The sequence below is a fragment of the Pyxicephalus adspersus genome, chromosome 6 (genome assembly GCF_032062135.1).
Source record: "Pyxicephalus adspersus chromosome 6, UCB_Pads_2.0, whole genome shotgun sequence".
NCBI lineage: Eukaryota > Metazoa > Chordata > Amphibia > Anura > Pyxicephalidae > Pyxicephalus > Pyxicephalus adspersus.
Window position 1 is genome coordinate 91,371,175 of NC_092863.1, and position 27,574 is coordinate 91,398,748.

Below are 27,574 nucleotides of genomic sequence, written 5' to 3' on the forward strand. Positions count from 1 at the left end.
GTAACCAATGACTTCAATGGCTCATTTAAACTTAGACGTTTTGCATGCAATAAAAATGTTTTCTCAACATAAAAAAATACATTATTGGAGACCTTTTAGAAATGTCATTGATGACCTCTGAAGACCGTCCCAATTGAGTGAGGTGAGCCTTTAGTTCTCACTCTTCATATCATTTATTGCAGCTCCCAGGATCTGGATAAAGATCTTTGCGCGGTGTCAGCAATGGGATGCTATAGACAACTGAATGAGATAAAGAACTGTGGCCTGTTGGGCCTGTAGAGGTTAATGAATATGACATCCAGTCTGTTGTTCCAAATTTCAGATGACCCTGCAAGAACCAGTTCACTAGGATCAGTTCCAAAGCATTTTAAAAGCTGGAAATAAAAATTGCTGCCAAATATTGGGTCATTTCTCCTTCCAATGAACATTGCCAAAGAAAAGGCGTTGTTTCAGTCTACACATCATACATGATACAAAGCCATGAAGCTCCCAGTGGTCAATGTGCAAGGGAGAACAAAGCTGGCATTGCTAAGCAATGGGCTGACTCCCTGACTAAAATCTGGACTAGACTTATTCTTTACGTACATCTACTTAGCCAGCAAACAACTAATAACCGTTCCACATTAGCAGCAGACTAGGTCATGTAGACCCCAAAAATTTGGTTCTGTTACCCAAGACATAAAGAGGATTAAGCTAGGTCATTTGAGACCTCCCTCCAATGAGAGGTTTAACCAGATTGGGAATACCAAACAGGGATCCTATTGGAAATTTATGGAAGTGATTTGGAGTAAGAATAAAGGTGGGAAATATCTTTATTAGTCAGTTATGGGTGGTCCTATAGGACTAGACATGAGAAGCAGACCCATAGTATGCCAACATGACCAGAAAAAGTTTTGGCCTCAGGTACACTTCAGTATTCAGTGAAGACTAGAATCCTAAAGGTCCTTAAAGCCTAGGTCAGATATGGAACATCCTATGTGTCTGTTAATTTTACTGTAACTGCATAACTGATTAACAAACCTCAACATTTATCACCACAAAGAGCCTTGAAGCACCCAGCACAGTTTTAATAAACCAGTTTTTTTACTAGGTGCTTTAACATATAGTTGTGATCAAACAGTGTATTAAACAATATAATCTCTAGACCTAGGAGCTGTCATTATAGTTCGAATTACTGCCATGCTGCCCAGCACCTCTAGGTCTCCTATTCCTGTCTAAAGAGAAAATATTTACCTCCTAATATTTACTCCTATGAGGAATCAATCATTTATCTACGTAACCTCACTCTTCCAGTAAACCCAAAGTCTCTGTGATCCCCTGAGGAAGCCTTATGGCGAAACGCGGCAGTAAAAAACAACCCCACTTTATCACTTTGTGTACTTATTTACTGGACCATTGTTTGCACTGTATAAGTCCAGTTGAGCTCTGTCTAGAGATTATATTTTTAATACACTGATCACAAATATATGTAAAGTTGCCAAGGAAACCCTTGCTTTCAATCTTCTTTAATTGCATATTCTACTCATTGGAGGATTTTGGCAAACTGATATATTACGATGGAGAATCTTGAGCTTTTTTTTTTCTAAATACAGGTAGTCCCAGAGTTAAGGACATCCAACATACAGACAACTCTTAGATACAAACAGGCTTCCCTTCCCGCTGGTGTGCAGAACGGAGGCTTGATGGGGGGTGGTTTGCATGATTTGCAGAAAAAATCTTTTGCTAAACACAGCTGATTTTGTGGTCGATCTTAAAAATGGAGCTGATCTGTAACATCTTGTAATGACAAACTCTGCAGTTGTTTCTTTTTGCATATCAAAACACAGCTTGCTCCAGAAGTTAATGAATTTCAAAGCTCCATAAAGTTTTTCTTTTTTTTTTGCTTTGTGATTAACTCACAGTGAGGATTTTTTACAGTAACTGACACCACGCTGCCTAATAATATCTTGAGCAAACATCTGTCCTAATTACATTTATTAAATAATGTACCTGCGCCGACTTACAAATTCAACTGAGGAAAAAACCTACAGTCCCTAATTCCCTAGCCGAGCACTACCCGTTAACTGTTTTTTTTACTATAGGCTTATAAAAAGGCCAAAAAACAAAATTTAGTTCATTCAATTTGTAAACTGTAATTGTATGTGACAATTCCCTGGATAAGATACACAGGAATACATTGGATCTAACACGAGACTTGAGCTCTTTGTGACACAATAATATAGAATTCATTCTTGATAATATAACTCTTGCATGGCACATTCAGTGGAACATTAATCTACAGATTGTGGTTAAGAATAAATCGATCACCTGACTGTATTTGGAGGCTTGTTGGCGTAATCTCTGTTGGTTCCCAGGTCTACACACCCACTGTGCCTCTTATTACAGGTTCCTACTTTTCTAGATATTTTAATTTTTTTTTAATATATAGAATACAAAAAGGAACTTGAACATACATGGGTGGGCAGGAACAGTCAGGATGGCGGGGGAAGTCCTAGCAGTTCAGTAATCAATGGTAGTAAACATCAGCTTCTTCCTTGGTCATTGCAATGCTTACAGCAAGAATTAAAGAATGACGCACATCACATAATTAGAGAAAAACATTATTGTGCACTGTTTTTATGGCTGATATTTATGGATTTGCTATAAACTAACATTTCTCATGTTGACTTTAGATGCCTTCAATAATCCCTGAAGTTAGCACTTCTTCATCTGGATATTGTCGCTTTGTGTTTAATTAGTGCATCCTCAAAAACAGCTATAGCAAAATCAGCGTCTTCTTTTGTGATGCACATTGGAGGTTTTATGCGAAACGTCTGCAGAGAAAGGATAAAACAATATATGTTTGGTTATAAAAGGACAATATTACAGAAACTCTTGGCTTATAAAGTTCTAATGAAATGTTATTTTCTTACATTATTGTATAATCCTCCTTTTCCAAACAGGACACCGTTGTCTTTGCATTCTTCCCAGATGAGGCCCATCTCGTCTGCCGGCAGTGGTTGAAGTGTTTTCTAAATGTAAGAAACCCACAGATCACCAAAGCAATGATTAGAAATATATCAAAATTATAGAACTCTATATATCAGAATTATTTTAGAATAATGAAGACTACACTCATGGTAAAATCTAGTATATAGTAAAAAAAAGTGGAGTATAGTAATGGTTAATGTTACAGCATAAAAAATACATTGTAGGCAAACGTGTAGTTCCAGCTTGTGGCAAGAGATTGTAAGATGACTTAAGTTTGAAGTGGAGGAACTCGAGTGATCTGCAACTGAATCCTTCTAAAAACCTCTGGGATTAATTAAAAAGGCATTTGTGAATCTGTGGCTGATAATTGCAATGTCTTGTTCTGCATTGTCTCTATGTGGAGAAGGACATCTTGCTTTGATTCCTCGTGTCAGAGCTGTGCCCCTAATGACTGGGGATATTCAAGAAGTCCACAAAATAATTACATTAAAAGCAGGGGGATTTTGCACTGCAGGTCCTCAGATACATCTTCCCCTCCAGTAAGGAGAACCGCACATTGGTAATGCCACCAAATTTGACTCCTAATCTATTTCCAGCCACATGCACAATGCCTTATATCATCTCACACTGCAGATATACACCTTTTATAGGTCACAGAGCAGTAATCCAAAAGTAACTGATATTTTTCAGGCAATCGGGACAAAAAGTAAATCTTTCAGGGTTTTAAGTACATAGGCACAATTAGTATTCTACATGTTCAAGATAGCAAATCTTCACATTATGAGTTCAGGTCCCCTTTGGGTGAGACGCATCTTTTGATAACATTGGACTAGTACATTTAATTAGTAGGTTCAGTATTTTTCAGTTTTATTTTGGGTCTTAGTTACTTTAATTCATAATAAATAGATTTAATAAACTATAGCATGAAAACTGAGCCTTGGTATTGTAACACAGTATATAAAAAAGTGCAAGAATATAATACCAGCTCAATGTTCAGCCTGTCCTTCCTTCTCTTAAAATGTTAGCAGAGCATTCAATTTTTCTATTTTTATTCCAAGATAAATATAAAGTTTAAGTGATTCTCTTTAATCAATACTCTTTTTGATGCACATAAAATCATGATATAGCTCCTACCTTGTCCTTTACCATCTCCACTCCGATCATAAGTCCTTTTCCACGAACGTCTCCAACAATTTCATACTTATCCCGTAATTTGGCCAGCTCCAGTAACAAATGAGTTCCGACTAAGGCACAGTTATTCTGCAGTCCATCTTCTTCAATAACCTGGAAAAAAAACAAAGCAAATGGGTTTTGATATAGAGTATGTGACATCAAAATATTACAGTGCTTAAAGAGGCATACAATGAGATGATGTGATGGCTTTCATCGGTTCTGCAAATATATAGTCTAGCAGGACTAAGACAGTACTGGTAAAGCTGTTTTATGGCTAGGGATGAGCAAGCGATCTCCCGGCGAATTCGGACATTCTTGCTTACCGAATTTGTAATGGTGTAAATTCGCCGATTGAGCTCAAATTTGAAAAAAAAAAAAAAGATTGCGGGCTCCGCTGATCAATGAATGCAGCGCCGGCTGCATTCATTGATCAGCTCAGTGTGCGATCCCCGGCACTAGAGGTAAATAGGTTACAAGTTTCCCCATTCAAAACCTCTAGTGCTCTCTAATTGGCTGAGGAAAGCTTTCCAATCCAATCAGGGATCACTAGAGGTTTTGAATAGGGATACTTGTCCTCATTTAACGTCTAGTGCCGGGGATCGCAAACAGGATTCCCAGAGCTGCAAGAATGATTGCAGCTCTGAGAATCCACTGCGATCCTGGGGCACTAGAGGGTAATTAACCTCTAGTGCTGGGGATCTTCCCAATAAATGCAGCTGCGGCCTCAGCCTGGTATAATTGGTTTGCCAGAATTTCGCAGAACCATCGGAAGTTTGAGAAAATATATATATCTTGTTCTTATCCCTATAGCATTGTACTTAAATACTTATCTCCCACAAATATGATGAAAGTAGTGAGCGCAAGCTTACATCCAATACAGCAGAGCCAACAGAACATGCCATGGGATTGCCACCGAAGGTATTGAAGTACAGAGCCTTGCTAAAAGAATCTGCAATCTCTGCAAAAGAAAAGGATGGTCAGTGGATCCTAAGTGTTCTCGTTATTGGTATGTACAATACAATTTGGTTTATATCAAAATGAAGTAATATTGTCTTGCTCATTTTCTCACAAACCGGAGCAACCAGCCTATGTTTTCAGCGAACCTACAACAATTATTGTAGGACGTTTAATCCATTTTTATCTTGAATACAAATTTGTGTATTCATATGCAGACTCGGATGTAACTAATTGCCAAGAAGCATGTACTTCTCATGTCTGTATTCCTTTCTGTGCATATGTACTCCTTTCATAGAGAATAATGGCTGCCTTGATCTCGTTTTTGTGTGGATTTCCTCAGGGTACTCTGGTTTCTTCCCACAAATTCTAAAAACATGTGGTTAGGTTAAACTGACCTTAGACAGTGATAATGACATATGACTATGGTAGTGACATTTGATTGTGAGGGACAGTTATAGATTTAATTATGGACTTTGTAAAGTGCTGCGTAATATGTTGGCACTATATAAATACTGGATAATGATAAAGCAAAAGCTTTACTTGTAGCCAGAATGGACAGATTCATATATAAGATTTACAATTGTATCATCACTTTCTACTGTTGGGTGTAGCTGGAGTTCTATTTCATGATTGGAGGCAATTCTAGGATATAGGGTGCCCAGGGTTTATAGGTGGGGTTCCAAAATCAGAAATTTAAACCTAATCTTTGGGGCTCGGAGACTCAAAATGCAACATGCAACATAGACTTTGCATGTCTCTTCTGCCAAAAACCTCTACCTCTTGATGACTTTTTGTGTAAAGAGTTCACTTCCACTTTAACAGACACCTACATAAAAAATCCTCTATGTGAACAAAGGAAGTCAGAAATCTGTATGAGAAAACCTTTTATGAACTTGAAATCTAATCTTTGATGGAATGTTACAGATAGAATACACTGGAGAAATGACTCGTGTTATCATTTTGTGAGCTGACATCTATGACAGCCATGATAAGCTCTTCTAAACATTTTAGTATAAAAATGATTCTCTCACCTTCTGTCGTGACAATGGCAGCCATAGGAAATCCATTGCCAATACCCTTAGCCATAGTCACAATATCGGGCATGACATCATGAGTCTGAAACCCCCAATAATGACTCCCAGTCCTGCCGAAGCCAGTCTGAACCTACAAGAAGAACATCAACATCCTTATTAATGAGAATTTACATCAGGTTTGTGTATATTGTAATAAAACATAATAATAAAATATATAATCTCGAAAATTTGGTTGCCCCAATAATTCTAAAATAACCCATAGTAAAAATTACTGCAGTTATTTGGGAGTGTTACACACAGCTATTGAATGATTGAATGTTTGAATAGGAATGCTAGAAAGAAAACATTTAATGTTGTTCTTGCTTTACCAGAATTTACAATGTGCTGGAGATCCTGTGTCACATAATATTTTTAATGTAATGTTTATTTGGGCATATACACTATATTGCCAAATGTTTTAGGGCACCTGACCACCACAAATGCACAATATAGTCAAAGTATGCAAATGGACCTGCTACAGCAAAATTATTTTTTTTACAACTACACTTTTTCTACAGAACTCACAAACCTATGTTACCACTCACAGGTCCTGTGCTGTATTCACCTTGGCCAGCCAGGACCTGATTGCCTCTGGGATTCGTTTCACACACAAAACAAATTCCAATATTATGAAGCTGCACACCATGATCCAAACAAGTCAAAACAACTTTATTAATGCAGCGGTAATTAGGACATGCCACTCTCACATTTGACCACCTGCTGGGGCTTGATTGTACCTTGTGACTTTGTACACAAATACCAGCTCCATAAAAATGTGATTTGATGGGCTTCATGTATAGGAACTGGAGTGGTCTGCACCTCCACCCTACTCACCAGTTTGATATGGAAGAACTTAAGTGGCCTGCCCTACTGAACAGTTTGGTATGGAACAATATGAGTTGCCTGCACCTCAACCATAGGGACGAGTTTGGTATGGAGGAACTTGAGTAGCCTGCACCTCAACCCTACTGAACAGTTTAATATGGAGGAGCTTAGATAGCCTGCACCTCAACCCTACTGAACTGTTTAAAATGGAGGAGCTTAGATAGCCTCAACCTCAACTCTACTGAACAGTTTAATATGGAGAAGCTTAGATAGTCTGCACCTCAACCCTACTGAACAGTTCAATATGGAGGAGCTTAGATTGCCTGCACCTCAACCCTACTGAACAGTTTGATACAGAGGAACACACATGGCCTGCACCTCATGCCTTCTGAACAGTTTGATATGGAAGAACGTGAGTAGCCTGGAACTAAACCCTACTGCACAATATGGTATAGAGAAACTTCAGAGTGGCCTGAACCTCAACCCTACTGAACAGTTTAATATGGAGGAACGTAGATTGCCTGCACCTCAACCCTACTGAACAGTTTAATATGGAGGAGCTTAGATAGCCTCAACCTCAACTCTACTGAACAGTTTAATATGGAGGAGCTAAGATAGCCTGCACCTTAACGCTACTGAACAGTTTATTATGGAGGAACTTGGATTGCCTGCACCTCAACCCTACTGAACAGTTTGGTATTGAGGAATTTTAATGGTCTGTACCTCAACCCTGCTGAACAGCTTGGTATGGAGGAACTTGAGTGGCCTGCACAAAGCCCTGACCTCAACCCACTAAATAGCTTGGTATGCAGGAAACTGGGTTTTCTGCACCTCAACCCTACTGAACATTTTGGAATAAACTAGAATTTTAAAATCAACCCACAAAACAACTAAACCTTCTCTTTAAGAGTACACTAGCCATGGAAGTTTAAGGTAGTGCCTGTCACTAAAATAAATGTAATTTTATGCCTCAAGGGAATAATTTGGCCACTGTCTACAGGCCGGAGGTTGATGAGCATCCTCTGCGAATATTATAAAAAACATTAATTTATTACAGCAACATTAAAGACAACACAGCAATGCTACATGTTTCAGTCCAGAAAGGTCCTTTCTCAATATATGTCCCATAAATAGCAAAATATATAAAGTATGGCACCATCTCATATTTATAAGAACTGACTTAAAACCAGCAGAACTGCCACTGACATTAGCTACAACAATTTTGCTGAAAAAAGTGAACAGTAGCACAGCACTTCAAGATATGATTACATAATAGACAGACTAGGATCTGGTAACATGTATTAAAAGAATATAGGATGGTAATGCATACAGTAAGCAGTAAAAAACAAAAACTGTCACCTCTACCCAAAGTACAAGAGTCTTTGAACTCTGTAAATGAATGTGGAAATTACTGGTAAATATTAATGCTTTTTATGTTTCCAAAAAAGACAAAGTCTAAACTTGTGTCTGTATCCGCAGCCTCTTATACTCATCTATCTGCTACTGTTTCTCATCATCTGATACTCCCAAAATCGTCCACAAAGTTACTGAGCTGTTGGATTTTTTCCCCTTTGAGGCTACATTGTAATATGTGCAGAGGAAACAAATGCTGCGTATACATTGTTTGCATATGATTCATTTAAATTTAAATTGGATTTATGAAAGCACAAATTAATACCAGCTAACTTTTTAAGTTAAGTAACAACAACTTTTGTATGGGTTTGCATTAGTTATTATTTTAAATTTGTGAGCAACAATTTAACATTTCTGTAGAATGTTTGGGTTTAGAAACAGTGTCACATCCCATTGACACCTAGACCTTTGGGAAGCAGCTGCACCTTGTATCTATTACTAGTCTATAATCCATAATATTACAAGATCATCCATTGGTACATTGGACTCTTTTTTGTGTTTAGATATTCTTTAATGCAATAAAAAGTAACTCAAGGATGTAGAAAGCAAGAATACTTACCTCATCTGCAATGCACAGGCCTCCTCTCTCCCGTATAAGTTCATAGGCCTCTTTTAAAAAGTTCTTGGGATATTGAATGGCTCCTCCAACACCCTGCAAAACAAACCGAGACATTTACTATTTGTATAGTTATCTGCAGCATAACAGATACAGAATAAAATAAAGACTTTGCTTACCAACTAAAAAACACAAATGTAATACAAATATAGCCACCTTAACTAAGGAAAGGTTAGCCACAGAACAATACATTTATCTACTTTGATTTAGGTTTTAGATTCCTTTTTTACAATCTTGTCTATGTGTTGTAGTAAACATCTACAAGTAACGTTCCCTAGTGCTAAGTCCAAAAAGGTCCAAGTCAATAAATAGAAGAATATGTGACATCTAAACCCTGCATAGAGAAAGCTACCCATCAAACTCAACAATCAGGTATGGGGTGGGGGGGGGGTCATTTTTTTGTTAGAGAAGCACCCAGGAAGCCATTGGTAACTCTGATGGAGCTGGAGAGTAAAATAATGGTAAAATAATGAGAAAAAAAGTATACTGTTGAAAAAAGACATGTGAGAGACAGACAATGTGCAAAAAAATTCTCTGCAGTAATTTATTTAACACCTGGTCTTAGTTATTAACTTAAAAGCCCCATCCCAACTGTGAAACATGATGGTGGCAATGTTAAAGCAGACAGAACACATGGAGGAATCTGAATATTTAATCTTTAAAGTTTATATCACTGACAATTTATTTATACCTACTAAATATTTATATTTCTCACTTTTTTTAAACATTATTTACTTTGCCTGACACCATAGCTACCTGGCAACTGCCTGACCTACTGCACATCTTGCTAAGATGTGGGAAGACCACGGGAGAGATCATAGATTATATAGCTGACCTCAGAGGAATAAAGAAGAATGACCATAGGTTACATTTGCAAACTTGCTCTTCTTTTCTTTTACTGCTGTCTGCAGTTCCCCATCATTGTCCTGTGTCCCACCAGATTTGTTTCTGCTCCTTATATTACCCCACTATTTAGAATTGCAAGTTCACAGAATGGGCATCCATTGGCATTGTAGACATTGACAAGGATGGAATGTATATTATAAGTAATGCTGTCAGGTTACCATTATGGGTTCTGCAATGAATGCCGCCAGTTTCCTTGTAGTGCTGGTGTCCAGAGTATCCTTAAGCTGCTCAATATATCTGTCTTTGGCATTACAGGAACCTGAGAAAGGCAGAGGCGATGAGGCAGCATTAAAAAGCAACATTGCACTGCATTATATAAAACAGACATTGGGGCAAAAACAATTCAAGCTTCATAAAATAATTTTAACTTCTTTCCATACAGTCATTGCAATCAGCACCAAGAGACAGTATATAGGTTCTGTCTTTTACCTGGCAGATCATTTTCTACTTGGAATACCTACTAACACTAAACCAATGTTGGGGCACTAGAAAGATGGCGGGAGTGGGGGGTCATAATGATGATCAATAGCTAGGTATCTTTGTCCTTGGAAGAGAAGATAAAATACATAGATCAGGACTTACATTCCTTCCAGACTTGTGGTTAACTGAATTGTTGTATTGAAAGGTTAACGGTGCTCCCATTTAACCTAACGTGCGTGGTCGTGGTTGGATTGCGGTACAGTTCCCTATTACTTTTGGCGGTGTGGTTGCTTCTGTCCCTCTGCCTAACCATGTAATTTTTGATTGCAGGTTTAAAAGCGGACTAGGATACCTCATCATGGTAGTTAGACATATTGTGCAATTGCTGCTCTGAGGTCCCGGGAAATGGAGCACCCACACACATTACATTTACATTTGTATTGTGATAGTGCTATTGATGCATTAAGCTAATTTGTTTCTCTTCCAGTAAATGTAGTTTTATTAAATTACATTTCTGTTCTGTATGAGCTGATCAAAAAAGTTAAAATTTTAATATGAGACTATATATCTTACTGGTGGTTGTATACAGCAAACACATTGGACCAATGTTGCTCTATGGAGAATTGAAAACCGTCATACCAGGGAAGGAGGTATTCTTCACATTCTGATGTGCCCATAATTTGGGGGTAACTACAACTAGCAGGTTGTATCTAGCTCATTATGAGTTGGGTTTATGAAATGTATATACATTTATAACTCATGTTTATTCACACATAAGTTTAGGAGTTGGAATGTTACTTTATAATTAACATTTAACTTTAAGGGGTCTATTTTAAAGAAAGGAATCTGATATTCACCAAACATTCTCTGGAGAATCAATCACTGTCATTACAAATAGATGGACCTGAAAGATTCTCCAGCAGAGAATGTTTGCTCAGACTCAGATTTATATTATACAAGAACTCCTAAATATTCACTATTGAGGTCATTGCTGTTTTTCACATTGAAAGAGGACAGCACCAGAGCTGGATGTACAATATTGGTACAGATAAGCCAATATTGGGTAGCTGCAGGGGGTGCAAGGGGTGTGCAGAGGTATGAGCAAGCTCTCTTTTAGGTGGTCCGGAAGCCTGTTAGGTTAAATAGTACTGGTAGCTGTGATAATAAAGTGGACCGAATTCTGCCTTTAACAGCAGGTTCAAGCAGTAGTTTTAAGAAATTATCACATGAAGAAAGGGGTGCAGGGTTTATTCCAAGGGGTGTCATCTCCTGGACATACCAAGCATTACTGCGCATTGTACTAAGACTTGCCATTCATTTTCAATTGGGAGCAAAACACCCGATATAGGCTAATGGACATGCTCTATTTTTTTCAATACAGAGCACCAAAACGCATTGTGCATGTATCCTATCATGTGTACAAATTAATTACACCAGGATGAAGCATGTACATTGTGGTAGGCATAAATGGGCTGTTTCTGCACACAGGTAAGGTAATTATGACACCCACAAGAATTTATCTATTTGGAACCATTCAATGAATAGTCCTGTCAACACAAAGGCATTCACATGGGTCATGCCGGTTCCACCATGTATGTGCATACATCTATATGCTAAATGTATTAAAAAACAGCCAATTAAGAATCAGCTCTTACCAGGAGAACATGAGCAGGTTCGCATGGTCTGTACAGGGGAATCTCTGCAATGACTTCCACCCCATATACCTCGAAACACATCAGGACACATCGTCTACAGTACAGATAATAAAAAAAGTCAACACAATAGAAAAAATATAATGCATACAGAGTAAACCGCAAGTCTACAATAGCAAAAATGTTCTAACTTAAAATAAGGTAAGGAAAGTATTTAAAAGTTATATTAAAGTAAATTGTGAATTGTGGATATTTTCATTCATGTCATTCCATTCACTGTGCTATGGCACAAAAGTATAAAAAGTATAAAATAATCATACATATAAATAATTAATATTACATTATTATACTCGTAATATTATCTTTTATTCCTACAACATTAACATATTACTCAGCTGCTGTAAAACAAAGGCTACAAATGACAAACCTAGAGATACGGATCCTACCCAATGAATCTTATAATCTAAGAGGTGGGGAAGCATAGTGTACAATAGGTAAGGAATTGAAATGTGGCCAATTAGTGTTGGTTAGGAGAGAGGACGATGAGTAGAGAAGTTTGATGAGGTGGGTTCTGAGGTTCTAATGAAAAGTGCTTAAAGTAGGTGCAATATTATTAGCATGAAAAGGGGAATTGTAAAGAGTGGGAGTAACTCGGGGAAAAGTCTTGGAGCTACGTATGAGTAGATTTTCTTAGTAGGTCATTATAAAGAGTGTATACTGGGGTTAGGGTTTTTTTTTTTTATTTAAGGTCAGAAAAGTAAAAGGAACAGAACATGATTTAAAGGCAAAGCACAATAGCTAGAATTTAATCTTAGGTGAAATGGAAGTCAACTCCTTCAGGACGATGTGTCCTGAAGGAGTAAAAAAGCCTATTAATATTTCTTGCATTTATATAGCGCTGGTACATTATACAAAACTTTTTAAAATCCATATTAATAATTGTCCTTCAAAGGGGCTCACAATCTAATTGCTCTATTATTTTATTATGTCATTAATACAGTTTAAGGCCTACATTGAAGGGAAGACAATTAACCCAACTGCATGTTTTTGGAATGTGGAAAGAAACTTCACACTTCATAGGGAGAACATACAAGCACCGGGTAGAGATTTGAACCTGGGACCTCTAGTACGGCAAAGGTGAGACTACTGACCACTGAGCCAACCATGCTGCCCAATCTGCAACATAGACTGTAGAGGAGAGTGTCTGGTTAGTGAAATACTATAGAAGAGGATGCTGCATTATTTGGGGCAAGAGATAAAACGATTATGGATCTAAAGTTTGATTTGGTGGTCTCTATGGACAAGAAATGGGTGTCGTTTGGGGATGTAGAAAGGGGAAACCTAGAAATGCTCTAAATAAAGGAGACAAAGGAGACATCATGGCAGGGTGCCTGTGGGATAGCAAAATTATTATTTACAGGTATAGTAATATCAAGGGAAAGAGTTATTGGAATTAGAGGGGAATCAAATGTGTCAACAAGGCAGCGAAAGTTGGATACTTGGGAAGATACAAGTGCTGGGAAGTACTTTTGTATGGCACCTATATGCACATTGTTAAACTTTATTATTTTTAACCTGTTAAGTGCCAACATAAAATGCAGCTCTGTACATTAAATCAGTCACTGATGTACTTTAGCCTTGTAATCACCGCTATTGAGGCCAAATTTTCTCCACTTGTGTTCATCTGCATGATCATGTTTTTGCAAACATCCATATACCTCGGTTATGAGTTTTCTTCAAAACCAATAAGAGAGCAGTTAAACATTAATATTATCTGTAATCCAGTTCACCCAGTTATGTGATCTGGGCACCATACCAGGCAGAATATCCAGGTCTTTTACCTCTACTACCCTAGAAGAACAGCTTGGTCAGAACACATCCCCAACCTTTTTATTTGTGACTATGGAGAATGAACAATGCATGCAGCACATATATAAAGTTATCTCTCTGCTCATCTTTGTTCTCTCTGCTGTGATCAGCACATGTGCATTGGAAGAGAATCTGATTGGCTGGTGTTGATTGTGCTCCCAGGGTACTAGTGCGCCTGAACTGAATTCAGACAGTTACATTAGTTACATTGTAACAAAGACATTATTATTTTTTTCAGTAAATACCTAACGGCATTACTTGGTATTTCTTTTTGTTTGTTTCAGTTTCCCATTAGCCAACAACGGCAATCTGCCAACCACTGTTTCCTTTAATTCCTAGTTTGCAGGAATCCAGCAGTTTAAATTGTAGTGGACATTGATTGAAACCATGGCAGCGCCAGGTAATTTAGGATCAAATTGCATGTTTATTCATTTTGTCACTCAAAACTGGAAACAGTTGAAACTAACACAAGAGTATGATATTTAACAACTTCAGTTCTTGCACCTTTATAACCGACATGTTGAGTTTGCAAAAAAAAAAAAAAAAATGTAATTTCATAAAAATACTTTGCCAACTTCTCTTTTTAAAAGACCCCTTCAGGTATGGAAGAATTTGAAACATTCTCCATTGACATGATTCATTGATAGCAACCAATATCTAGGCCTAATGACTGACCTGTCACATACCAAGGGGTGATGTTGCCACTCTTCTAGCCTCTGACACGGGCAAAGCTGTAGGGGTAACTGATAAGGGGAGTATACCTGGGGCAGGAAGGGCCCTTAAAACCCACTGTCACCTTGTACTGCATGGGTATCATGGATGGTCCCCTGAACCACTTCCGGACCCAAATTGGGTATTCATTTCAAAATGACTTTTCATCACAAAACTAAGTGAACTAAACTGAGTGACAATTTCCTTTGCTAAGTGACAAACACCATTATAGTAAATATATTCATCAAATGTGAATGTGAATAAAAACTTGTAATCTATCCCTATTTTAGCTTCACAATCTTAGAAAATACATATTTATCATTATTCTAGCCTAATTTTTTCTTAAATTTTAAATACAAATGCAATAAAACTAGGGTACTAGAAGAAACTCCTATATTTATAATAGATTAAAAAAATATTTACAGTCACCTAGCTGTATTAGTCAGTACTGAAGTGGTTCTGTAATTAAAAATTTTCACCAGAAAAACAGGATCATAGTAGAAACATAAAAATTGCTCAGGCCCACATGAAGGATAAAGGTACAATGACATAATTATTATTATTATTATTATTATTATTATTATTAATAAACAAGATTCACATAGCACCAACATATAACACAGCGATGTACATTAAATATAGGTTGCAAATGACAGATAGATACTGACAGTTACACAGGAGGAGGGGACCTTGTCCCGAAGAGCTTACAATCTAGAAGGTGGAGGAATTAACACTATATAGAGGGGAGATATGCAGTGGGAAGTAGTGAAGGTTTTAAAGACAGAAGAAGACGGTTAGGCAAGTTTGAAATGATGGGTTTTGAGTGCTCTTTTAAATGAGCAGAAGGCCATTCCAGAGAGTCGGGGCAGCTCTGAGGTAATGAGTGAGGAAGTCATTAGTAGGTCATTAAAGGAGCGGAGAGAGCGGCTGGGGGAGTATTTTTCTATCAGGTCAGAAATGTAAGTGGGACAAGAACTGTGGAGGGATTTGAAGGCAAAGCACAGGAGCTTGGATTAGATTCTAAGGTGAAATGGAAGCCAATGAAGAGAACTACAAAGAGATGCAGCGGAAGAGGAGCGGAGGGAAGGATGGATGAGTCTGGCTGCAGCATTCATAATAGATTGTAGAGGAGAGAGTCGGGTTAGTAGAATACCAGCGAGTAGGAGGTTACAGTAGTCCAGACGAGAGATGATAAGAGAATGTACAAGGAGTTTGATGGTCTCTGGGGACAGGTAGGGGCAGACTTTGGAGATGTTGCGTAGGTGAAAGTGACAGGACCTGGAAATGTTCTGAATATGAGGGGCAAATAAGAGGTAAAAAAACCTATTGCAGCCCACATGACTGAATGAAGTTAGACCTTATTAATATTATTACCCACTGACATCTGAACCATGTATGCTGGATAAAAATCCCAGAGTTAAGGTTTGCAGGGCTACATACATGTATAAAACTGTTTGTATTGCGGTTTTAGAGTAATACAAAGCACCGATAATGTTGTCTAAATATAAAAGATGATAATGACTTTTATCATTACCAGTGCTGCTGCAACTAGAACAAATTGCCATGATTTCCAATAATTCCATATTTAAAACTCGCCATATCTGATTATATTTGCTGCCAATGCCTAGTCTGTCCAGTTCAGGTGACACAATCATCCTGATTGGAGTAATGCAAATACATAAGCTTTATTGATTTATTTATTTTGACAGAAAGCTCAACCAAAGTACAGGTAGTCCCAGAGTTATGGACATCTGACATATGGACAACTCCTAGATAGGAACAGGGCTTCCCTGCTCGCTCGTGTGCAGGATGGAGGCTTGATGGGGGGAGGGGCGGTTTGCATGACTTGCAGAGGAAGTCTTTTGGTAAACACAGCTGAAGTTGTGGGTGATCTTAAGGGCTGAGCTGTTCTGTAACATCTTGTAATTCTTTAATGACCAGGACAAAATCTGCAGTTGTTTCTTTTTTGCATATCAAAGCACAGCTTGCTCCAGACGTTAATGAATGTCTAGGCTCCATAAAGATTTTTCGTTTTTTTCTGCTTTGTTTGTGATTAGCTCACAGTGAGGATTTTATACAGTAACTGACACCACACTGCCTAATATTATGTTGAGACAAACATCTGTCCTTATTGCATTTATTAAAATATTGTAGCTGTTCCTACTTATATACAAATTCAAAAACAAACCTACAGTCCATATCCCGTATGTAACCCGGACCTACCTGTATATATAAAATAAACATTTACTATGCATGGGTGTAAGTGAAGTGCCTCCTAATTCTACAAACTCAGACAACAGACAGAGCAGGATAGAAATGTCATTGCAGTAAGTAAGTTGTGGTTATTGTTGGACCAGTTGACAACACAGCCCCATCATGGTTGCATGTAGCTATGCCATTGTCCAAGACCAAACCTGCCTGGTCATAAGTCTGGATGGATCATGAGACTGAGTAAACTACAGATCCTTTTCATCACTGGACATTCACAAATATTTTAATAAAACCATAACTTATTTAGTTATTAAAACATACATGTACCAACATCTTCCGACATAAATTGCAAAAATTACAGTCTCGTGTCTTTCTATTTTTCAATGCGTTTAGCAAAATGTGCTTCTTCAGGACAGAGAAATGATGAGACCAGGAAATCCTAGTTTCAATCTTAAACCTTCTGCCTTAAAGATGAAGAATTTGCTGGTTGACAAGTATCTCCCTGTATATAAAGGACTGGGGAAGTGGCTGCCATGCTGCATTTTGGATTCTTTTAACCATGCCCCTAAGATGAAATAAGCTAGACCCATAAAATTCTAACAAGACACTCTGAGGCTTATTGATTAAAGTGACGCATCATAATCCTCAGAAGGTCCATGGACTCCAGTGCCATGTACTCCCCTCTTCCCCTGAGCCCTTCATATACAGATACTTGGTGAGTTCTTCATCTCGGGAGAAGTTTTAGATTGCAACTAGGATATTCTGGTCTCATTATTTCTCTTTCCTGAAGAAGCCTGATGAAAGGGGCCTTAGAAATCTGTAACAACACTTGTTTGTATGTTTTGTATTCGTTGTGTTATTGGATGTGGCACCAAACCAGTTCCATTTGCTAATCTATAAATTACATATACCAACTGGAGAAAGAAACCTTACCGTGTGGCAGCCAAATCCATTGGCCAAGCCAGGCTTATAAGAGGAGTGCGATGTTATCCCTAGAGTGTATGGACTGGCCCCATGATAGCCACTTCTGTAAAAGAACAAATAGGAAAAAAGTCTTATTTCAGAAGCAGCCAAGAGAAGCTGTCAATTCGCCCTGAAATGACAAAGTACATAATTCTTGTATCTTTTTGTTATTTATTGCAGGTTATTGTTAAGTGGATGCATTAGGCAATTGGAATATATGCATATAGAAGGATAGCAAAGACGACAGACAATGTAGAGGTGGGCTAACACTGTGTAAGAATGTATATAAAATGATTATATCATGGGGAATAACAAAGGAGATCTTTATGAAGGTTGACACTATGGAGATAATTTACTAAAGTAATTTTGCTTGCAGGGGTGTAGTGGAGTGGCACGTGTAGTGTGGCGCATAGGAACACCTTGCCCTCACATTTTTCAGGAATAGGCACCCATTTCCACTCCTATTTTGCAAATAATTCTTTGGTGGTCCACAGTTCTGGTTGGTCCACCCCCCTGCTGGGTCAGGAGAAGGACCCCGGTGGGGGGGGCGCACTGCCCACAGCTGTAGACCATGGCTTCCGTATAGAATTACAGGCTCAGGGCGGTGGGTGGGTTTTCTCTCTGAACACAACCTGCCCACTCTCCCATCATAGGCTCAGACCTGTGATGGAAGAGTAGGCTGGTTCTGGTATTATGACGTCACTCTGGGGGAAGTTTCTTCCTCTTTGAGTGACACATAGGCAGGGGTGTAGTGGGGCGGGCACGTCATGGATAGTACCGTTCCTCCTGTTCTTCCGACTACACCCCTGCATACAGGGGATATTTCATTTACTGTAGCTTACTAAATTTGATGAAGCTCTGACTTCAACCATCCAATCATGTGCAAGCAAAAATCCTTGAATGTGATTAGGTAACCTTAGCAAGGTAAATTAACACCACATTCACTAAGTTAAATGAATTTTTCCCTGCAAAGAGGATAATATACCCTGGTAAGTGAATATAACTTTAAATCAGTCCCTATAGGAAAAGTAATGGGCGTGATGGTAATATTACACTTGTTAGTAAGTAGTGTAAGGAGGTAAGTGTGGAAGGTTTATAGCCTATGGTGGCAAAACAGAGCCCTGTGCTCCAGCTCTAAGACACAACAGGGCTGCAGGCATTGACCAGAGTTATCACATTGCCGATCAGGGCCCAAAGGTTCCAAGCTTACCTTAAACTAATTATATCAAAATTGCCAGTATGTAGTCTTGCCATTAACATTGCCAGGTCATTGGCCTCTGAACCACTGTTAGTCAGGAAAGCCACCTGCAAGCGAAGAAAAGGTACAAACATAAATTATGTCTCCACATTATATATGTACATAAACAAATGTACTTACTTCTCCCTTTACTTTTAAAAATTAGGAAGTGAAGTGCAACATATGGGAACAGTGACCTGTTTGTCATAGATTCTATAGAAAACATGACTTATTAAGTGTCACTGGTTTAAAAACACTTTGAAGGTGGTTAAAGCATAGGTAAATTGCACCTGCACTTAAGTGCTAGATTTTTTGAAGCTCTCCAAGACTGGAGAAGAAGACTATCACAGAAGAACATGGCCAGTCCAGAAAATCTGGAATGTAGTTCTTACAAATCATTTGCTATTAGTTTACAAATGTTTTCAGTCTTGGACCAGATCCATTCCAGGTTTGTTGTATCTCCCAGTTATTCCAATGATAATCTACCTTCTCCAGTTTTGGAGAGCTTTATTAAATCAGGTCCATGCTGCCTTGGACTCAACAGTTTTTATTGAGATTTATTGAGTCAAAGAGAAGCAATCTGACAATTTCAAAAAACAATGCAAAAAATAGATTTATATGTTATTTAGAAAGCACAATAGGATATACCTTGGTTACTTATAGCTTCGAATGAAGCCAAAGAAATTGGAAAAGGGGATGAATGTTAGGATAATAAAAGGATAATAATAATGGAACATTTATTACCAAACAATACTTGTACCACAAAAAAGCAGGTAGATTATATTATCTTGAGGAGCCAACCAGTACACAATAGATACAATGGATAGATAGAAGAAGGGAGGAAGTATAGAAAAGAAAGGTATAAGAAGTGGAGAAAAAGAGGGGTGCTGCCAAAAGCTCCAAAGACCTCACATCAAACAGAGACAGACACCCAGATGAAAGAGACAGGTAGGAATAAGGTAACTAATGATCCCAAATGTGGCCAGTTAGACCTCTTTCAGACTTGTGGTTGCAAACTGCTGCTATTAGCTGCTCCAAGCCACCCTTCCTAAATACTGTGCGTTTATTCCTGCCATTGTTGTATCAACTGCAGTCCAACCTCAAACGTGCTCCTCTGTGTCATGCGGTTGAAATTTTCCCAGTTCAATGTTTTCAGAAAGTCCATGTATAAAAGGAAGCAATCACAACCAATTCCCAATCGATGTAAGCTGCGGTTGATGAGAATTGCATTGAAGTCAGTGGAAACAGCTGGCCACTCATGGGCGACCAGAAGCAACACATTGCATTCAGCAACCACAACTGCAGCCACTGCAACCGTACTGCTCAAAGTTGCTCAAAAACTCTCCAATTCAGTTGAATGTATGTGGTTGGGAGAGTGGTGGAGCCTGCAGCAGACTCCTGGGGGTCAACCACCATTTGTTTATTACCTTAAGTTTTCCAGGCATAATACTTGTCAGCTTCTCAGCATATTTATGGATTGGTGAATGCAAGTAAATATTGGTTGTGTGCCAGAGACGTTCCATCTGTTTCTTAGCTGCTTCTGTAACTTTCCTAAAATTAGAGAAAATAGTAACATTTAAAGGTTTGCTTCAGCTTGAAGTAGTTCCTGTATGATAGTCATGTATCTGTATAATGAACATTTCAGAGAAAAGTAGATCTAGACCGGTGTCACGCTTACTTACGGGTGGCAATGCCCAACACTGACAGTGACAATCCCAGCAAAGAGATCCAAGTAACGTTTCCCCGTATGATCAAACAGCCATTGCATGTGTCCCTGGTGTGCCAGGATGGGCTTCTTGTAATGGGTGGTCAAACATGAAGATAGGTTTGTTTTGCGGATTTTTACGACTTCTTCGTATGGAATACCCTACATGATGATAAAAATGATATATATAAGCCAAAGTAACTTCATTTCATCATGTTAGCTTAGTAAATGTGGCAGCATGGAACTGTCCCCATCATCCCTATCCAGCACAACTTATAGTATTGAACATTGATTCCCATACATCTTACATGCCCTTTTCTAGTGTAGATTATCCCAAAATCATCCTCAGATATGTACAACTGTTATAAAATGTGCTTAGCCATGGCCTGTAATCCTGCCACTGTTCACAGTTTGGAGTAGAGTATTTATTTCATATACATATGCCCCTTCTTGGATGGTACAAACCATATCCTTTACCTTCTTCTCATGAAATATATGTTTGAGGAACCCCTACCTATAATTTGTTTCTTTTTAGAGAACCTTTTCTGGAAATGTTTGGATCTGATCATGTGGATGTACTAGGCAGTCTCTTCTATTTCATAGGACCATTTCAGACCCTTAATGAGTCACAGTATTCTGCCCTGAACCCAACCACAATCCCAACTTTTCCCATTCAGTCAATTTTTTGCATGTGGCTCCACACAGCTGTGTGATGTCACTTGTGGCTACAAGATTAATTTTTGAAGATTTGCACAAAGGCCACAGCAGTGTTTAATTCTGGTTACCCACAGCACTCCCAGGCACATAACAGAACTCTGTATGTCCAGGGGCTGCCAGCTGCTCAGTTTCCCTTTCCACTTGAGAAAGAGCCCATTGTGTGTAACTTGGATGGGTTATTTCCTATTTCTCCTGAACCAGGTGAGAATCATATTTAAAAAATGGCATGTTTATTACTAGGAAGAATTTGTACAACAAACCTGTGCTTTGCACATGCAACTCCATACAGTCCTTTGTAAACTACAAAACACCAGAGCTGTCACTTACACAGTCCTATATAACCCTATATAACCCCCTCCCACATTTAATAAAATTGATGAAAAGATAAGTAAGTAGGAGGAAGCAATGCCCTGCCTCTACCAAGATGGTGGCCTCCATGCATGGACACCATACAGAACAAATATGACAAGTTAGTAATGGGGGAAAGATCATATGCAGGGAGACCACAGGTAATACTGGTGAATAGTTCACTCTCTTACAGGCAAACTTTAGGCAACAGCACATATCTGTGTATTTCTGTCTGTCTGTTTAGATGTTTGCTTGGAGTTCAGCTTTATAAGATAATTGCAGATTTATGGGGATTTAGGAAGATGCTAGAAGCAGAAAAGATGACAAACATTACCCCAGTCAGTTTAAACACATTTCATTTCTGCTGAGGACAGAACGTGTGTTTGTGTATCCTGGTTGTCTATGATTGCATTGTATTTCTAGGTTTTATTAGCTGTACTTTTTAGTGTGTTTACCATGAGCCTAAAACTTGGTACACATGACAGGTGATCGTCACCCATGATGAGCGTTGTGTTCACCTTGTTAACATCTTAACAGCAGTCCTCCCACATTGTATATCAAATTTCCACGGCAGATTGATGAGTGACCAATTGGGAATGACCACTGTTCACTTTCGTATGGAGTACAGTGGGTTACTACTAGTTTGTCCTCTCTCCCCTCTCCATATAACAGAATAGCATTGTATTTACAGAGTTCATTCCTTCATCTGTCACTGAAAATGATCACTAAACATCAATCATCTGACATCTGTACGGGGTTTTAGGCAGAAGTGTGCAGAATCCGAAACATCCCTATACTGGTCTGGTTAGGGTTTAGCCAAATGGAATCCAGGACATACCTGACAAACTCATAATATACTATTAGAGCAAACCCATAATATACTAATTTATTATAAAGAAATGGAAAATAGTTAGGGGGGCAGCTCCTTGTGGACAGCTTTGTGACTACATGGAATATCAGGGGAATTGGAGATATTGATTGGAATTTCCGAATATATCCCATATTCTTACACCACACTGCCCTACTTTCCTACCATTGACAAATAATGAAGCTGGTATTGCTGATATTGTTCTAAAGAATGCTACTTGCCTGGATATAAGGCTGGTCTTCCGGTATTTTCTTTCACATATCTGAAACAATTCTGTAGTAACCTGCAGCAAATAGCTAAAAACCGCAGTCTTGATTATATAGATATTAAGCGCAAAGGATCAGAACACTAACCAGGCAAGCAAGTTTCTTAGAACTAGATTAGCAATGGTAGATTATACAATTTTTCAGTGATAGGTCCTCTTAAAAGTGTATCCTAAAGGTGCATTTCCAGCTTGTCGTCATGGTGGCTTTGGACAAAGTTGCAAATGGATGAAACTCTTTTATGGTTTTTTATTGCTTGGAATCTGAAAAAAAGAAGCAAAGTAGTCTGTTGTGATCTTCCAGTATGTTAGAATGGACACCATGGGGCACTTCTATTTTTGGGATTTTAATCATTATACCAGTAACTACCTAGAAGGTACAACTATTATTGTTCTGTTGGGTTCCTGCTGAGGTCATTTACTCTCCCATTTTGCCTTGGTGACAATTGTCTTCTGGATAGAAAACAAAACTTGTATGGTTTTCCCCACAAAGTGGAGATTTTAGAAAAATGTAACACTTGTTCCAGTGACAACTGATTTCCACTCACTTAGGAAAGCCTGGTGTGTGTCATGGACACATTCAGATTCTAAAAGAAAGCAGGGATCTCCAGCCTCTCAGACATAGTTTACAATATCAAAAAGATATTGGACCCCACCAATATCCTCACTCTGATTTGTTGTGCCAAAAAATGGGCTTTGGCATAGAAAAATACTGATGGAGCCCTAAACCTTGCTTGCTTTGCACAAAACTAAAGAGGAAATTTCTCTGAAAAACCAAACATGGCAGGGTGGGTGGAAGGGCAGGGGGCACCTCATTGCCTAAGGGTGCATATTTTTGTGATGCATGAACTGGAATAATTAGAGCATGAGATCTGTCTGTTTGGGGAGTAAATTCTCACTATACTGGGATGCTGGCATTACCTGTTTATATCTGGCTGGCTTGATCTGATCAATTCTGATCTCTACTGATCTGATCTACCTCAGTAAAGACATTGGACCACTATATTTAGCCCAATTCCGCCTCAAATATGTCCGCATATGAACATATTAGAAATAAAAAGTAGTAATGTTTAAAGCACTGATAAACGTTGCAACACTGGAGTCTTTGTCTATTGGGTCAGTTTTCTTGATAGGGAATCCACCACCCACCTACTCACCTTCATCACATTTTGTGCTTGTGCTATTTTTGCCACCCCCTTTTTTTGGATTATAGTGTATGTTGTGGTTTCATTTCGTACAGTGGATGTAAAGAGGAACTAAACTCAAAATCCCCCAAAACACACACAAAAAAAAAAAAACGCTTTCAATCCCCCCGGGTAGTCTGATCCATCGAGTCCTGCATTGTCCAGGCATCTGTCTTCACATGCGTGAGATCGGTAATTTTTTTCCCTTTTCTCCCTTTTTCCCCTTTTCATGAAAAGGCTCTTTCTGCGCATGCCTAAGATGCTCGAGTATGCGCAGAAGGAGCACCCAAGCACCTCCCGGGATGCGTGACGTAGGTATGCTGTGAGGCTTTGCGCTCCCGGTCATTCTCGATCTCCTAGGCAATCGAGAATTAGGGGGTGGTGCTGCACCCTTTTTTTTTTTTTTAAAAAAAAAAAAGGTGTTGCACTTAAAAAAAAAAACAAAAAAAAAAAACAGAATTTGTACTTTTCAATAAAGGGTTGTCTACCCTTTAGGTACGCTTTAATAATCAAAGTGCCTGAAGGATAGTCTAAATTTCCTGTATTGTATGTTCTTTCTCAGAATTTCAAATTTATTTTTTAACTTATTTTTTGCTAAAAGGAATATTAATTGCCCGCCAACCCTTCAGAAAACACTTCTAATTCTTGCAGGTATAAAAAAGGAATATTGCAAAGAAGGTGTTAACATGTTTCTTTTTGGACAGAAACCTGTACAACCAAAACAGGGAACATGCAATCTCCATATCAATAGTATCTATGGTGGGAGCTCAGGTAAAGTATGGAAGCAAACCACCAAGGTAGCCATCCAATGCTAGATTCAGTAACACCTTGATCATCTCAATAATTATAATGACAGATAGACCTACCTTGTACTCTTCTGGCTTAAAATCACACGGGGGCATTTCTGGCTTCCCATCGCTTGATAAGCACCTGCAACAAACTATTGGCTATAATCAGTGTCAGCATGCATGTAAATGCAATACAACTAATATAGGCATAAGATAAAAAAACATAATGGTAATAACATTAAAGAGAATAGGAATTAAAGAGATTATTAAAGAGAATAGGAAAGACAACAATATTTAATAATATCAGTAAATAGCAACATTGTACTTGTGATATTTATCTAAAGTCATTTACTATTCTACTACTAAGTTGCTAATGATGGGGTGTTGTGATGTTGTATTTAGGGTTCTTATTATTTAATATAGGGGTCTATTTATAGGTGTTGTCTTATAGAAAGTTACACAATTTTTGTAAAGAAAATGTGTAAATATGGTTGAAAGTTTTGTGAAGCTTTACATCCTAATGGGCCAGTTGCCCAGTGTATTAAAAAACAGTAAATCTGACATTCACTATACATTCACTGCAGGCTTTTGCTTTCTTTTTTGGTATGGATATTTTAGGTTTTGGTATTAGAACAGGCACAGGATAGCTGAAAGAAGCTTCTGTCCCTCCCAGGAGTCATTTAATGTCCCAAGCTTACTGAACTACTTGCTCTTTAGGGTCCATTATATTACTGCATTATTTCTCAACCTTTCTCATATGAAATAACTTTCAGGTCTTTAGGGAACCCCTACTATAATTACTATATTTACAGAATATTCACGTCTTCCGAGCCTTTACTTAAGCCTTAGCAACTTGAAATAGATTTGTTCAAAATTAAAATGAATGTGATGCACAAGATCGCATTTGTGCACCCCATGAGACCCCTTTATCAGCCACATCCCTGAAAATAAATGGGAAATCCCAACAATATGATGTAAGTTGTATCTAACTGAAGTCACAATAGGAATAACAGAATCACAGCAACCAAAAATAACAAAATAAAAATAAAAAATATATATAAAAATTGGTCAGCAACATTTGACCCACTGACTCCAGGTCTGCCCTGAACCTGCATCAGTCTGTGATAGTGAAAGGGGAATTAAAACAGTGATAAGCTTATCTCACTATGCTGGCCATGAAAGGTAAATGTCAGAACACATGCTACAAATGGCATATTGACATCATTAACAAACCATTCAGCAAAAAATAAAGGTTTTAACGAATCACATTTTTTTCATGTGGTTGTCTGGGTGCATGTGCGTAGTTTACTGGAAGTAGAGATGGCTGCAGAATGATCCATGGGATAAAAGCAAGATGCTAGGGGTAAAGGATCTTCTGCTAATGTGCCAAATACTACAGGAAGCACCTTTACAAGTCTTGTGAAGTCCATGCATTAGGCAGGTGATAAATATATATATATATATATATATATATATATATATATGTCAAATTCACTAATTTTGACAAGAATTTATATTTCCATCCAAACTGCTTATGTCTAAAGCAAGCAACTTTAAAGCAAGCCCTTAATGATCCCTGTAGCTGCAAACCTTGTGGAGCATGGTATCCTCGAAGCAGAAGCATTCAAGTCTAGTTCTTGTCCAGCAGCTCTCTCAGCAGTGTCTCAGCTGCTCCTGCACCCCCTCTTCCATCACTAACTCAGAAGCTCAGCTCTTCCTTCTTCCACTCCCTGCAATCATTTAGCTTCTCAGCCATCCTAGGTTTCCCATCCCAGTAATGACTCAGCTGCCTAGTGCCCCCTTTATTATTTTTTCCCCAACAGTATCTAAGAAGTTCATCTCAACATGCTCGCCCTCCTGGCAGTGTTTCAGCTCATTTTCTTATTATAATAGCTCAGCAGCTCAGCTCTGCCTGCTTCCTATTTTAGAAAGAATTTAACAGCTCAGCTCTCTGTACACCTACCAGTGTTTGTTCTGTGTTGCATTTTATTTAAAGTTGTACTGCATGAAACACGACTGCAGGCAAAATTTCCCACATGAAACCTTTTCTTGTCAAATGCAGCATTTTTTATTCAAATGCATTCAACGAAATAGAAAATGTCACCATGAACTAAAGATTTTCTCTAACTAACTTTGAGTTTCATCAGACATGAGCAAAATTTGATTCTGCAACAGCAAGACTGATAGAAAAGCAAAACTGTCAGAGATTCTTGTTTTCTCTTTTTTTACCGGAAGAAACATTCTATGTCTATCTGTCATGAGAGTTCTCTACAACACTCGTCTGCTGAAACTGTTTTTGCTGGAATTACTTTAAATACTATCTAATGAGCTTCTGGTAGCATTACAATTCTAATTTTCAAAAAGAAATTGGCCATACACTTGCCCTGCCTGTCTTTTATTGTCCCATCAATAAACATTCTTATTCTTTATTTCAAGTAATCAGCAGCTCCTGTTGTGCTGACTTACCTGCGTTGTGGCGAAGTGGTTTGAAAAGTTTATGATATCCCTTCGTTAAAGCACTTGTCATGGTTCCAGAGAGCCTCATGTTGGAAAGCACACAAGAATGTGCTGGGACACGGGTTCAGCCCTGTGTGTATAGAGTTACATACACAGCTGAGGTTGGGAGAGCAGAGGAGGAGGAAGAGGAGGAGAAGGCGGCTGTCAACCCTTCACCCTGCACTACACATTATGTGTAAGGGACCCAAT

The 27,574-nt window shown here is 38.4% G+C and overlaps 1 protein-coding gene across 3 annotated transcripts; it reads right to left on the reverse strand.

The window, feature by feature from the left end:
- Positions 1 to 2,107: 2,107 nt before the first annotated feature.
- AGXT2 (alanine--glyoxylate aminotransferase 2) lies at positions 2,108 to 27,527 on the reverse strand. Of its 3 annotated transcripts, none has more exons than XM_072416582.1 (15): positions 27,335 to 27,401; positions 24,947 to 25,020; positions 22,988 to 23,160; positions 20,679 to 20,863; positions 20,424 to 20,547; positions 18,970 to 19,064; positions 17,730 to 17,823; positions 12,009 to 12,102; positions 10,092 to 10,192; positions 8,971 to 9,063; positions 6,132 to 6,264; positions 5,013 to 5,101; positions 4,105 to 4,254; positions 2,913 to 3,011; positions 2,108 to 2,813 (listed from the first exon to the last, which is right to left on the reverse strand). In XM_072416582.1, exons 4-15 carry the CDS (start codon positions 20,762 to 20,764, stop codon positions 2,706 to 2,708), a joined length of 1,266 nt encoding a protein of 421 aa, XP_072272683.1. In that variant the 5' UTR covers positions 20,765 to 20,863; positions 22,988 to 23,160; positions 24,947 to 25,020; positions 27,335 to 27,401; the 3' UTR covers positions 2,108 to 2,705. The 3 variants fall into 3 exon arrangements, with proteins under 3 accessions (XP_072272683.1, XP_072272682.1, XP_072272681.1); XM_072416581.1 differs by having other exon boundaries at positions 22,856 to 23,160; XM_072416580.1 differs by lacking the exon at positions 22,988 to 23,160 and having other exon boundaries at positions 27,335 to 27,527.
- Positions 27,528 to 27,574: the final 47 nt, after the last annotated feature.

Excerpts from the sequence above, each read along its gene's own strand:
- AGXT2 (XM_072416580.1), bottom strand. The coding sequence starts at position 27,413 with ATGAGGCTCTCTGGAACCATGACAAGTGCTTTAACGAAGGGATATCAT. Across the intron at positions 20,864-24,946 it reads TTAAGCCAGAAGAGTACAAG|GGTATTCCATACGAAGAAGT; the intron begins GTAGGTCTATCT and ends ATCATCATGTAG. Across the intron at positions 12,103-17,729 it reads ATGGATTTGGCTGCCACACG|ACGATGTGTCCTGATGTGTT; the intron begins GTAAGGTTTCTT and ends TCTGTACTGTAG.